Source organism: Eulemur rufifrons, chromosome 24 (genome assembly GCF_041146395.1).
Source record: "Eulemur rufifrons isolate Redbay chromosome 24, OSU_ERuf_1, whole genome shotgun sequence".
Classification (NCBI taxonomy): Eukaryota; Metazoa; Chordata; class Mammalia; order Primates; family Lemuridae; genus Eulemur; species Eulemur rufifrons.
The window spans coordinates 31,022,540-31,037,387 of record NC_091006.1 but is presented as its reverse complement, the minus strand read 5'-3'; the positions used below and the strand labels follow the sequence as shown (position 1 = coordinate 31,037,387).

At 32.8% G+C, this 14,848-nt stretch overlaps 1 protein-coding gene across 2 annotated transcripts in view; it reads left to right on the top strand.

Annotated features, from left to right (window-relative positions):
• EXOC1 (exocyst complex component 1) overlaps nucleotides 1–14,848 on the top strand; it is a 50,616-nt gene that overhangs the window by 21,013 nt on the left and 14,755 nt on the right. For both annotated transcript variants that reach the window (XM_069458569.1, XM_069458568.1), the window contains exons 9-10: nucleotides 5,377–5,526; nucleotides 10,583–10,688. In XM_069458569.1, coding sequence (XP_069314670.1) covers nucleotides 5,377–5,526; nucleotides 10,583–10,688 — 256 coding nt within the window. The remainder of the gene's footprint in view (nucleotides 1–5,376; nucleotides 5,527–10,582; nucleotides 10,689–14,848) is intronic.

The following is a 14,848-nucleotide window of genomic DNA, read 5'->3' as shown; positions in this document are numbered from 1 at the left end:
AAGAAAAAAGTAAACTTAGAAGTCACATATAGGAAATCCTAATTTACATTTTGCTAACATTATCATTTCAGTAACATCTATTCCTACATAGTTCCTTAGTTTTTAAAAATGACACTATTGACAATGAGTTATCCCCATTTGTATTAATAGATGATACTGAAAATACTATATGATAAATAATCGTCCTTTCCGTACCCTTAACTGTTTAACATGCAGTTATTTATGATTTTGCTTCTTTGCCTTGTAAACTAATAGCTTTGTTTTAAAATGAATGCTTCCCATTTCTGACAATATAATATGTATTGTTACATGTGTGTGATGCATGTTAAAAACCTGAATGCTACAACAACCTAGGATATGCTGAAGAAGGTGGAAGCGGATATCCCCACGTATAAGAAAGAAGTGTTCTGTATGTTGAATTCAGTGCATCAGGTTACCTAGCAAAAGAGTCAGGAAACATGGGTATTTCTATTCCTGGCTGGAAGAGAAACTAGCTGGGAAAATTTGATTAACATATTATGATACATTTCTTTGTCAATCATGAAATTTTTATTGTATGCCCATTGTATACTCACTGTTGTCCCCCATATGTAAGAATAAGAAATGACTCCTGCCCTTGAGTTGCTTATAAAATGGAGTTAAGAGTAATGTACTTAAAGCTCTGCAGCAATGTGTATAATACAGTTGCTATAATTGTATTATGGATTGTAAGTGCTAAAGAGGTTTAATCAAAAGTGAATTCACTGAGGATTTAAGGAGTCAGATGTAGAATCACAGATAAGGTAGAAGTGGAACAGAGTCCATGTAGTACAGTTTACAGCAAATGTATAGTTATTAGAACATTTATAAATATTGTATGGAAGAACCCAGTGAAAATAATCTATTGATCACAGCATAGCAGTAATTGAAGACCATTGATTCCCAGTCTTTTTAAAATTCACAAATCAGTAAAGCTAAAAGAAATAAAATTTGGAGACTGACCCAGTCACCAATATTTTATTTTGTCAAGTAAAGGCCTTTAGAAAGAAATACTGCCATCTACTTTCACTATCTTTTCATTCTAAAAATGACACTTTGGCACTAAAAGAATAGGAAGGACTTACTTTTGGACTTTAAAAATTCATACATTTATTTCTTTGAGAAACTCACTTCATTTTATTTTTCTCATATTGTTGTAAGCCAGTAAAAAAAAAAAAAAAAAAAAATTGACTTTGGGAATCACTGATCCAGAGCATGCTATCTATGCAACTTTCATATTAATACCTCAGTGAAACTTGAAATGCATTTTTATGTAATATTCACTTCTTACTATAATATAATAGAGTAATATTTTTAACAGGTGGCTAGCTGCTTTTGGATCTTTTAGATCTCATACATTCAGCTTCCATTGAAATTATCTTACTCATAATTTTTACATTTACTAGATAGGGATTTGTGTGTCCTGAAGGATATTCAGCCAGGAGAATCTAATTAGGATTATGATATTGAAAGCAGACAGTCAAATTAAGGCTAATGAAATTCAGGAAATATTTGCATAAAGAATATGTCCTTTTGAAAATTCTTATTTTTTTTTTTTTGAAAGATTTGTTTTGAAAGGATAACTGCTGTCAGCCCTTTTTTTTGTTGGTTCAAAGACCTCATGATTCTGTACTGTCTTTAGCAGCATGAGGAGACTGATTATGCAAATAAAGAAAATGAAAATGAACTAAGATGCACTGGCCTAAAAGTACAAACAGAAAAAAAACTGAAGTTGTGGAATTTTTTGCTATAAGCTCATGTTTGGAAATTTTCTTTCAACATATATTTACAGAAAGATCATATAGTAAAATAAAACCTGTATGGTAGACCATTATTATTCAGTTCATTTTACAAAAATTATTTAAGCGCATGTCACATTTTCCTAACCACAGACTGATCTCTGGTTAAAAGCTAGAGAAAGAATTAGGATTAAGATCTGTTCTCATGATGTTCATTATAACTTTGCTCGGAGTTTTTTTCTCTAAAATTAAATCTTCTTTTGTTAACACTAGTAACATTTAATACATTTTAATAGGTATGGTTTGCAGGTAATGATGTTCTTTATATTAGAAGTGAATTTTTCAGTTGATAATGATGTTAAAATTCTGTTTTCACAGGAAAGCTTTAAATAGTAATAGATGTAAAAGAGCTTTGTAAACTGTAAAATATTCTACAAATGATAATAATTAATTCTTCTGTTTTCGGGAGAAGTTTTTAATGATTGATTTCCTGGCACTAAAGTACGTAATGTAACTTAACATTTACTAGCCTGGATAAACAGTTGTAGGAGAGCATAAATGATAATTTTGAATCTTGAATCATTGAGAAAAATTGAGGAAGATTGTTTTAGATAATGACACATTATTGTTAATAAAAACAAAATATTTAGAAAACATGTATAAGATACAATAAGCCTGTCAAATATTCTTCCCCTTTAAGTCAGTGTGACTAATTAAGACACACAGTTTGGAGACATTAGTAGACCTAATACTGTACTATCTATGTATATCTAGTGTCTAATACATGAGATTCTGTAGAATCCCTATCATTCTTCTGATGTGGCAATTAATAAACATTAATGTAATGTTTATGTTGACCTTTGGCAACTATAGAGATGGATAATGGTAATACCTGTGTGTTTTGTTTAATATTAATTTTGTTCATGTTTATTGTTAGCCTTTACAGAAAAGATATGGGTGCCTAGGCGTTCTGAATATGTAGAATTGTTCCATTTTTCAACACTGTAGCTCTTAGTCCTCGTTGATTCTGTTGGAAGATGTAATTGTTTTATATTCATTTAGCCGTCTAGAAAAGAACATACACACAGGTCCATTCTCCCTTATCCAAAACTCTTGGAGTTAATTGTGTTTTTATTTATTTATTTATTTTTATTTTTTATTTTCCTGATGACAAGGTCGCCAAAGTAGTAATTGTGTTTTTAGAATTCATCAGATTTTAGAAAAGTAATGCAGTGTATATGCTGTATATTATATAATCATTCCAAGCAAGCACATAATGTTTCTGCAGCAAAAAATATGAATAGTCATTCTAAACACTATAAATAGACCCATGGCAGGTCAGGTCAAGTTTCACCAACAAAATAGTTTAGGTACCAAGCTTAAACTGAATTTTCAGAGCTTTTTGGATTTTAGAATTACAGGAAGGAATTATGGATGTGTATACAGTTGTATATAACATCTGTGATAGCTGTGAACTTCCGTTGCCTCTGTATTCTCATTCTTGTTATTTTGAATTGGTCAGTCCAGTTTTATGATACTTTTCTGTCATTTCTAGTTCAGTTTCCCAAGTTAACCTAAGTAGATACCAGTAAGACAAATTCGAGAAGTATATGGATTGTTCTATACCATTTTATACGTAATGTCTAATGGATCCTTCCTTTTTTTAATTTCCATTTTAAATTGGGAATATAGTCTCACATGAAGGAAATTTTCCATCAGATTAATTTGAAAACTTTAATGAAGAAGGGACTCAGTGATGGAAATTTAGTATTTGGTATGTCTTATACTACCATCTTTCTTGCTCTAAAGGTACTCCTCAATTACTAGGAAACTCTATTCCTCTGAGCCAGAAATTTTTCTTTCTGGATACTAGTATTTAAAAGAAAATTTTTTAAAAAATCCATAACCATTAAGTTCATATTTTATGTGTATAGCAAAGCACATAAATTAGATGAAAGAAATCTCTTTTAAAGTAAAAGAATTTATTCTGATTCAAGAGACAGAAAAAATAATACTTTAAATTCTTTAAATTCAGGATGCTTATTAAGCAAATGTATATCGACTAGTATAACACACATTCATAATTAGCTTTAAGTAATTTTACCAGGAAATGAGTTAACCAACCGTGAAATCCCATCAGTCTCATTTTAATAGAGTTTACACAGAATGCTAAGAAATAACTTCTATCTAAGCAAATCAAATTGAGAATGGCTTCAAATAAATCTATCTTGTTTTGCCCTTTGCTTGTTGTTGGTAAATTAGGTTTTCAGGGGAATCTACTCTTTGATCTTTCAACTCCCCGTCTCTTAGACACTAACTTTGAGTCCCATGACAAATGTTGACCAAGTAGCAGAGAAGGAGAACTAGACAGTTTCAAAAGAAAACTGGGAAGATTTTTTTTAATATACCAATAACTAGTAGGCAATTGCAATTTTTGAGTTTGGTTAAAACGATTTCATATGACAGGTTTTTAAAAGAAAACACAAGTGAGACACAGATGACCAAGGTTCCAATTCTGGCTTTCTTCCTATGTGGTATGAGCAAATCACTTACCCTTTGAGCCTCAATTTCTTCTAGAAAATAGGATTATTGGATCTGATGATCTACCAGGTCTGTATTTTTAAGAGCAAAAGTCAAGATACATCATCTAAGGCTGTTTGTTTTTTTTTTTTTTTTTTTTTTGAGACAGAGTCTCACTTTGTTGCCCAGGCTAGAGTGAGTGCCGTGGCGTCAGCCTAGCTCACAGCAACCTCAAACTCCTGAGCTCAAGGGATCCTCCTGTCTCAGCCTCCCGAGTAGCTGGGACTACAGGCATGCACCACCATGCCCGGCTAATTTTTTCTGTATATATTTTTAGCTGTCCATATAATTTCTTTCTATTTTTAGTAGAGATGGGGTCTCGCTCTTGCTCAGGCTGGTCTCGAACTCCTGAGCTCAAACGATCCGCCCACCTCGGCCTCCCAGAGTGCTAGGATTACAGGCGTGAGCCACCACGCCCGGCCTGTTTGTTAACTTATTAATTTACTCATATAAAAGTCTTGTTAAAGTTAAAAAACAAAATCATGAATAGTTATTTATTTCACAAAGCACTTTAATGTAAAAATTTAAATTACATTGTTATTATAAGGATTATCCTAGAAAGCCTGGATATAGCCAGCTATGGTCCTTCTGAGCTCTAAAATTCTATATATTTTTATCTGTTGTTTTCAATAGTGTAGACTCTAGTGTGAGTACTGTAAATGTAGACCATTTGTTTTGAATGACTTCCCTATTGGGTGTGTTTCTTAATTCAGACTGTATCAAGAAGTTCATTTGCTTAGTAAATTATAAAATGATATGGTATGGGAGAGATAACCTTGATTAAAACATTCATTCTCAACTCCTTTAAAAGGTGGAGTGAGTAGTTGATTTATCAGAGTGCCATTCTTCTATGTTTATGATTATTTTATGGTGGTGGTTTTCAGTGACTGGATGATGAAAGTAAACAAGTAAGTATTTGTTTTTTATTTTTCTATGTTTTGTTGGTTTTGCTTGGTCACACTTGGTCATTGTTGAAAATTTTTTATTGTAACAATGTTTCTTTGTAAATGATATTTATTTACATATTTACTCACTCTAGGGTCATGATCAGAGTTCAACTCTTGCTCAACATTCTATTGAACTGACTCTACCCAATCATCATCCATTTCATAGAGATTTGCTCCGATATGCCAAGCTGATGGAGTGGCTAAAGAGTACAGATTATGCAAAATATGAGGGACTGACAAAGGTGAGGATTTGACATCCGTTTTACTCACTGCATATAAAGTGTAGTCTTTTAGAATCAGAACGTCATGTATGGGAAAGTTGGAGGTGGGAAGGGGGAAAAGGGTCATGTGTTCAGTTCCCCAAGTTTGAAATACTCTATTGCATGTTTTTAGCAAAGCAGAAAATGATGGAGTTTCTCAGTGCTCATTAACCAGGGATAACATTTATTTTATTTACTTAGATAAGGAAGAGCTAAATTTTGAACTTCAGTATAAGATAGTATTAAACCATATTGTAGACTAAGGCACATTCAGTTTCATTAAATGCTCTGATTATTTCCTGGGCTTCTTTATGTACAATATAGAAACTAGGAAGTGTGAAGACATGTGAGATATTTGTCCTCTAAGAATTTATAATCTGTTCTGCAAAGAAAATACAAAATGCCTCTTTATTAAGCAAATATTCCACTATTCCAGTTACCTGAGGCCTAACAAACAAGCTGCTACCTCCAAAGAACCTTAAATCTGACTAGGAAGAATCATACATAAAACAATCTGCAAAAAATTAAGTACTAAACTGGAAATGAGTTTAAATATGTGGCAGTTTAGAGAAGGGAAATTCATGTCCTGAAGCCATGGGTGAAACATCATGGAAGATACTGAACTTCAGTTGAGGTGGTTTTTTCTTTTTTTTAGAGGCATTTTCACCAATCATAGCTTATTGTAGCCTCGAACCTCCTAGGCTCAAGTGATACTCCTGCCTTAGCCTCCTGAGTAGCTAGACTCTACAGTCCATTGAGTTTTAAATAATGAGTGCAATTAGATAAACCACAAATAAGAGGAAGGGCATCCCAGGGGTGGGGTGCAAGATGTACAGACAAAGCCAGGAAAAATAGGCCCTTGTCTAGGACAACGAGTAGGTTAAGTGTGACTGAAGCAGAAATTTCATATTCTAGAGCAGTGAGAAATTATGTTGAAAAAGATGAGCTCTGGGACTTAACAGCATTCCTCAAGCACAAGGAAAATTAATTAAGAACCTAATGTAATAGTTCAGATAAAATGAAATCTTGAACCAGGAAGATGGTGGTAGGAATAGAGAGAGAATGTAAACCAAAAGAGAAACTCCAAAGGCAGAAGAAACAGCATGATGCCAAACTTGCTGGGCTTGGAAATTGGAACAGTGGTATATATATTAATACCATTGCCTAAAATTCACCAATTGAGGAATATCAGGGTCATTTTTTCATATATTCATTCAGTAAATGAATTGAATACCTGTTATGTGGTAACACTTATAAGCACTAGAGATATATCATTGAAGGAAACACTCGAATAGTTGGCTTCTCAGAGCATGTGTTCTAGAGGAGAAAGAAAGACAAAAATCCTAATTATATAGTGTGTTAGAAGGTGCTGCTGAGTGCTTTCAGGAAAATAAAGCAGGGAATGCCAGGACTAGGGGAAGGGTACAATTTCACATAGGGTAGTCAGAGAAGGAGTCATGAACAGGGTGGATCTGGAAGGAATTGTGGACCACTGTAAGGATTTTGGCATGACATTGTGGGGTGGGGAGGGGAGGTATTGGTGGGCTTTGAGGCATAGAATGACACGATCTGACTTAGATTTAATAGCCATTGTAGCAGAAAGCCACAGGGAGACTACTTTTCTGGTGTTTATGCTGTGACCTTTAGTTTAGGAATTGAATATCATGTCCCTTTTTAAAAAATGTAGCCAAAGAATTACCACCTATCTAATTCAGATATATCAATAGCTAATACTTAATGCTAGGTAGTCCTGGCTGAAAGAACAGTTTAGTTAAAATTGTGAAATACCATGAGAAACACTTGAAAATCTTTTATCTCTATTTTTTTGTGAATTTGGAGTTTAAAAATAAGAAATCTAAGTAATGCATAAGCTATGTTAATAATTCATAATAATTATGTGGATAATGTGGCCCTAAATGATGTTCTGGAATTGGAAAGAGTGGTACATTTTGTGTCTGTGAAATGAGAATATTAGGATTGCTAATATAAAAGCAACTTCTATATAGTATCTTAGACCCATGCTTCAAGAGAAGACAGAAGGTTAGGTGGAGATTTATGAGAAGTGTGATAGAAAGAGGCAAGTTGAAAAAGAAAAAAAAAATTGTTTTTAAATTCACACCTTCTGTGGCTATCTAAACAGAAAAAGAATTAAAAGAGGCAAATTGTGTGTTCCTATCGATCCATTGATAACGTATTTGAGAGTAGGACATTTTTATGTGGCAATCTTCCTGTATTTTCTCGTTGAAGTGCCTTTCCCCGTTTAAAAGTAAAATCTGGCTTCCTCTGTTTCTAAACTGTGGTCATAAGACAGGGGACATAAACTCTGGTAGAATAAATAATATTTAAAATTATAACTTGAAAAATACTTTTAAAAAATTTATCCTCTGAGGTATTTATATACATCTTATCTGGCTAGCTATTTTATGTAAAGTTATTTTTGTTCCTCAGAATTAGTTTATTAAATGTTGTGCAACTCTACTATTATGTTATATTTTATTTTGTTTTCATTCAACAGAATTCTGATTTAGAAATATCTTAAGGAAAAATATTTACATTACTGGAATTCTTTGCCTTTTGGAGTTTTAGGAGGATTAATAATTTTGAATAATTAATCATAAATTATATCTCCTCAAGAGTTTTGTGCCAACAAGTGCTTTGTCCCCTAGTGAATATTCAAATAAGTAATCAATAAGCTTTTTGCTTAATTGTGTTCTCAGTATTATTGCCCTATCTTTATATATAATGCAGTACTCATGAATGTAATTCAAAGTGAAGAAACAAGACTATAGCCAACCTAGTGATGATTTATGGAATTATTCTCTGCTCAGAGTATATTTTTGATTGTCAATATTAGTGAGCTTTTTTGGTGAAATTGACTTTTTCCCAGGAATGTTACCTGATCCTGTGGTTTGAGCTTTGGACAAGTTATGTGTTTTTAAACTAATTTGGTTGCCGCAGTGTTGCCAAAGACAGGAATTTCATAAAAAAAGGAAAAAGGAAGGAAGGAAGGAATGAAAGAAGAAAAGAAAGAAGGCAACAAACAAACCAGTATTTTTTTAGTAAGAAATACTTTCTAGCAGGAACAGGAAAAGTCTGTTCCAAATTCTTTAGGAATAATAATTATTATTAGCACTGCCCCCAGCTGTACTTAGGCTGAATGTAAGCAAAACCCTGACTTTTGGTATACGTAATCAGAGCCTGTGGAAAACAGAGGTAGCTCAACTGCCCGGATTCCTTCCTCCCCAGGACTGCTGCTCCTATCTGCGACTCTGGGCTATGCATTTAGTAGAGATGGTCCATCCTGCTTAGGTAGGACCCAAGCTTTCCTCTTCTAATAACCTCCTGAGATTGATAGTCAGTCTTGAAGATTATTCAGGTGTCTTCTCTCAACCTGAGTTCCACATTTGTAGAATTCATCTTATTGTGTATAGAAAAAGTAAAACATGGAGGTCTCTGGAAGACTCTATAGTTAGCACAAAATAAAATTGAAAAGACTGCTCAGGATAACAGTATTTAAACTCAAGATAGTTAAATATTAAGTTAGGTGCTGTATACAGGTGCTAAGAGGAATCTATACTTAGAGTGAGAACCATCTTGCAGTGTTTGTTAAATGAATGAACCGATATAGTAATACCAATCTGTGGCCTTTGCCATCAGTGAGTTCTGTTGAGTACCAGAAAAAAGGTATCTGGTCATTTGAATCCCATTGAAAAAGTGAGACAGCCCAATGAAATAGGAATTTTAAGGTAGATTTTAATTTATATTTGCTTTTAAAGTTGTACGAAGATCGTGGGAAAGAATTGCTCATTTGACTAAGTTTTCTTATAGAGACTATGTGGGAAGTGTATATGACCTACAAATTTCAAAAGGGCAGGATCTGTATTATGCTTGGTCAAAATACTATTTTATAGGGATATAAAATAATCTAAGAAAAGCAGTGGTGAACTATGAGTCAATATACAAGAATTTACATAATATGTACCTTTTGAAAGGTGTAGTTGATCCGTAAAGCAAGATGAACCTATTCTAAAAGCAGTTATATTAATTTGAAATAATAAAAGAAGTTAAAATTTAGATTCCATGATAAATTTAAAAGCTAGGTACAATTTTTCTGTTGTGGATTTATTTAAATTTAGTCAAACTCCTGTGTGTGACATTTAACTTAGGACTCAGAAAAATAAATGATCTTCCACTGCTGAGGAACCCTTCTTGAGAGTATAAGGTATTTTTATGTGATAAAAACCAGATACGAATGAAGAAATGAGTCTGTATGCTGAATAAATAGATGATTTTATTTAAGCAAGAATTAATCAAATGTTTTAACAAAATAAATTATTTAATTTTGAAAACTGTGAGGTATACTAAGTAAATTCTCACTGAAAATAACCTATTTGGGGTAATACCCTGAACTGACAAAGGCTCACTGAAACAAAATGTTCTCCTTCCTTGCCACTGATGCTGTTTATCGTCAGTATAACCATTTTTAAAGCAACATGGCAGTATGGAGGAAGAGTGATAAAGATTGCCATACTCTTTTTGACCTCATAATTCCACCCTTAAGAAATTATTCCAGGGAAACAAGTCATTAGAGATGAAATCTTACTGTAACATTGTCTATCTTAGCAAAACATTGAAACAACTTCCGTGTCCTATGTTAGGGGTTTGGTTTACTAAATTATGGTACATCAACAAAATGGAATACTGTGCTGTCATTACAGCATGAGACTGGAGAAATCTGATGGCTCTGATTCAGATATCCTATATAATATGATTGCAATGATAATTAAAATATGCAACAGATAATATAGAAAAGTGAAAATATAAGTGTGGCTATGTTTGACTTCATATTTTTATAAATTGTTATGATGCCTATTTGATTTTTTTAAGTCAGAAAATAGCCTGCTTTTATATCCTATGAAATGCATCAAAGTTTTGGACCACAAAATTTAAATTAAGAACGAAGAATTTGGGGAGGTGAAAAATGGGAATTGTTATATGTGTTTTATTACTAAAAAGTGTGTCTTACTTTTATTTTAAGAATTACATGGATTATTTATCCCGACTGTATGAAAGAGAAATTAAAGATTTCTTTGAAGTTGCAAAGATCAAGATGACTGGCACAACTAAAGAAAGCAAGAAGTTTGGTAAGCTTAGGCATGTCAGTTTATTGTCTTCCTATTAAAAATGACTTTGTTTATGACAAATGAGTCTAAGACTTTTAAAGCAAAGTGGAAGAAGATACAGTAGAATTGATGAAAGAGGAGGTCTAATATATTGACTTGGTTTATAGCTGTTTCATAGAACAAATATGTATATCTGTAAACATTTTTTTACTAATTAAAATACAACAGGATGTGAATATGACAGCAATTGTGCATTCATGCTATAATTAAAAAGACATATTCACAAGAAAGGCAGTTGGTGAGAAAAACAAGAGCAGTCAAGTAGAGAAAGTATTAGACTGAGAGACAGATGTAGAGAGTTCAGTTTCTGATTCCCTAAAAGACCTTTTATAACAGCTGGGGGCAACTCACTGATCTCTTAAGTCATTGCTCTCCACAGAGAAATGAAAGTGATTCCTGACTTCTTACTTCTCACTGGCTGTTCTCAACCAAAAAGAAAGTTTGTTTTCTCCCCCTACTAAGGGGCTATAAAACTGTCACCAAAATTTCTACTGTGATAATACCTTATTTTTCTAAAGAGATGTTTTTGAAATGTGTTAATTTATGTTGCTTCTAAATACTTGAAATGCACAAAAACGTAAAGAATAGCCAGTGAAAGTATCAAGTTATGAGGAAGGTGATTTGCCGAGGCCACATTCCGCTCTTGCATGTACCCATCTCTGAAGTTCCTTTTGGATGGAGTTCTGTGCCTTTTCAAGTCAAGACCTGGCCTTAAGTGGCTACATTGTGTAGTCCTTAGTGTGTCTGCCTAGCTCCCCTTTAGAATAATGAGTTTAGCATTTGCTTGTTGAAAGGAGCCTATTCCCTAAGCAACTTCAGTTCATCAGGAAACACAAGTGAAAATTGATAGCACATGTTTCCATTCTTTAGGCTGGGGTGACTGTCTTTAGTCGGTAATTATTTTGTAATTCACTGTTTTTTCTTTTTTAAATGCAATATTAATATATTGATTATACAAGTCCAGACATTTGAAATGGATTGAATTTGTGTGTAAATATACTACACTTTGGTAAAGATACTGATACACTTGGGACAATAGGCTTTTGGAAACAGAAATGCTAACTCATCCTAAAGGTTAATTGTTCTTAAACAGCAGTGTGTTTATATCCTTGTTAATGTTTCACTGTGGATATGTTATGCTTTTTTTTGAGTAAACAGCCTATTATTAACGCAGTTACATGTTTAATGTTTTCATTAAGTATATTTGTCACCACTTGTTAGTAAACCATTTTATTTTGAGAGAATTCTTCTTCAGTATATGAAAAATGGAGGTAAAAGGGAAATATTTCTAAAATTATCTCCTGAGTAGGCCATTAATCCCAGTATCATTATATAATAGTTTATCAAGTCTAAGATTCACATTAAGATAAATGAAATAATAAAAATATAAGAAATAAAGTGCAGTAATATCTTAATGTTATCGTTGCATAACCTGAAACCTAAATTTTTTCTTTGCTTACTCCTTGAGATGTTCTTAAATTATCTTGTTAAAAATATTTTTAAATCACATAATACAGGTTTGGAAGCCATTTTTATAATTTTAAAAGTGTTAAAATTACACCTCTTTTATGTATCTATTAAGTAGTAAGGAATAAGAGACTAACTTATGACAATTGATGGCATAGAAAATTACAGTGTTAATTATTTTGATATCAGCTACTAGAGAAGAAAAACTAAACAATTCAGGGGGTAAAAATGGTTTGGCTTATTTTTGGAGCTCTAACTTGTTAGTCCACATTTTACAAATAAATTTCAAGTTAAATACCAATGACTTGAGAAGTTCTGAATAAGGTAGAATGTACAGTTTTTCAAAGATATCTTTTCAATGTTTCAAATTAAATTAATTTTTAATAGGACAGGTGGTCCCTAACGTACAATGGTTTGACTTAATGATTTTTTTTTACTTTACGATGGTGCGAAAGCCATACACATTCAGTAGAAATCGTACTTCAAGTACCCAAACAACCATTCTGTTTTTCACTTTCAATACAGTATTCAGTAAATTACATGTGATAGTAAATACTTTATTACAAAATAGGCTTTCTGTTAGATGATTTTGTCCAACTGTAGGCTAATATAAATGTTCTGAGCACATTTAAGGTAGGCTAGACTCAGCTATGATATTTGGTAAGTTAGGTGTATTAAATGCACTTTTGATTTATAATATTTCCAATTTACAATTGTAAGTTGAGGATCATCTATAATTATAATTAAAATAAAAACCTTAAATTTTGGAAATACAACTTTTCAGTGAATCAAAATTAAGTAACTATAAATGAAATTTAAATTTGTTTTGCTTTTTACTTGCTCCTAAAATTCTGGTTCACAGATGCTGATAAGAATGGTCAGAATGAATGTTTCTTAACAAAAGGAAACAGCATAGTCAATAATAATAATAGAGAAACAGTGGAATTTCTCTTTTTGAATGATTCTTGACTCAAGTCTTTAACATCTACGTAATTCAAATAATTCAGAATATGTTGAAGTACCAGGAAAGTATCTTTTCTTTTGATAAGGTCTTTAGGTTCTATACAGCAACAGAATCCTCGATGCAACCAAAAAAAAAAAAAAAAAAAAAAAAAGTCTTTAGGTTCTGGATTTTTTTTTTAAAGCCAGAGTCTCGTTCTGTCACCTGGCTACAGTGCAGCCTGGGCTAGAATGAAGCGGTGTCATCATTGTTCACTGCAACCTCAAACTTTGGGCTCAAGAGATCCTCCTGCCTCCACCTCCCAAGTAGTTGGGACTACAGGCATGAGCTACCAGTCTGGCTAATTTTCCTGTTTTTTGTAGAGACCTGATCTCATTCTTGCTTAGGCTGGTCTCCTGGTCTCAAGCGATCCTCCCACCTCGGCTTCCCAAAGTGCCAGAATTACAGGCGTGAGCCACCGCGCTTGGCCTAGGTTATGGCCCTTTTTGATTAATAGGCTTATTTTGATATTCTCAGAGGCATGGAATTTTTCCCCACAGGATGGATATTTTAGTGTTTTTCTCCTTGTATTCTACAAATGTATTTAATGAAATGACAGGCAAAGAAAATTTAGTAATTATTTTTAAAATCATGTTTTTTCTTTCTACAGTTAAGATTATATGTCATATATGTGATATCATATACATGAGATTTTAGCCTCTTAATATATACATTTACACAATTATTACGCTCCCTCCTATTTAATATTCCAAAATCTCAAAAATGGTGGGCCAAAATTATTTTATCATTTTTTCTTGACTAAACTAAAAGATCTTGTTGATTTCAAAGAGAGTCTGGAATATAAGGCTGAATTCAGGGCTGGCTGAAAGATTAATTCAGTAAATATTTATTAATCATGTATTATATAATAAGTACTGTTTAAGTGCTGGGAATACAGCAATGAACAAAAACCTTACCCTTAAGCTTATATTCCACTGGGGATTATTTAAAGATATTTAACATTTTACCTGCATAGTATTGCTTGTTGCTGATAAATGATATAGACTTTTTATGAGCCCAAAATTATAGTTAATAGGTACTACTAGTAACTCTGTATTCTTTATTAGCTACTAAAAAAAAAAAAAAGCTATATGAAATGTTAGGCTTTGCTCTGGACCTGGTGCACATAGCATAGTGACACTTTAAGGCCTCTAGAAAGTATTGTTCAGATTGGCTGGCATGATCCCTGCCTGCCACTTTAATGTCTAGCGTTGTTTCATATTCATTCCCTTAAGCTTCAGCTAGCCAAGTCTGGGAAGATATACATGTCACTGGTGTGACAAGTTAGTAGCTTATATTTGGGCTTTTTCCTTAAAATTTGGCAGGGATAGTGTGAGTTGACACATTGTTCTCTGTTTTTAAGATATTTTTAGGTTATAATTTTATTTTTTAATTTTCTGTTTCATCCTTAGATTTCTTTCTTTGCCTTTCACATCAACTTCTACTTTCAGTTTAGAATGTTTCACAAAATGAGCTCTAAAATTGATCTAGTAAATATATAGAGAGAAGTTTTAGAATAAAAGAAATGCCAAATGACCCTAAAGGCGTTCAAATTCTTACATCTGTTTCCTTGACTTTACCTTTCCATCCACACATCTCTTGATTGTTAGTATTATGATATATACCTTTCATTCTGGGTGTTCACAAAGCCAGT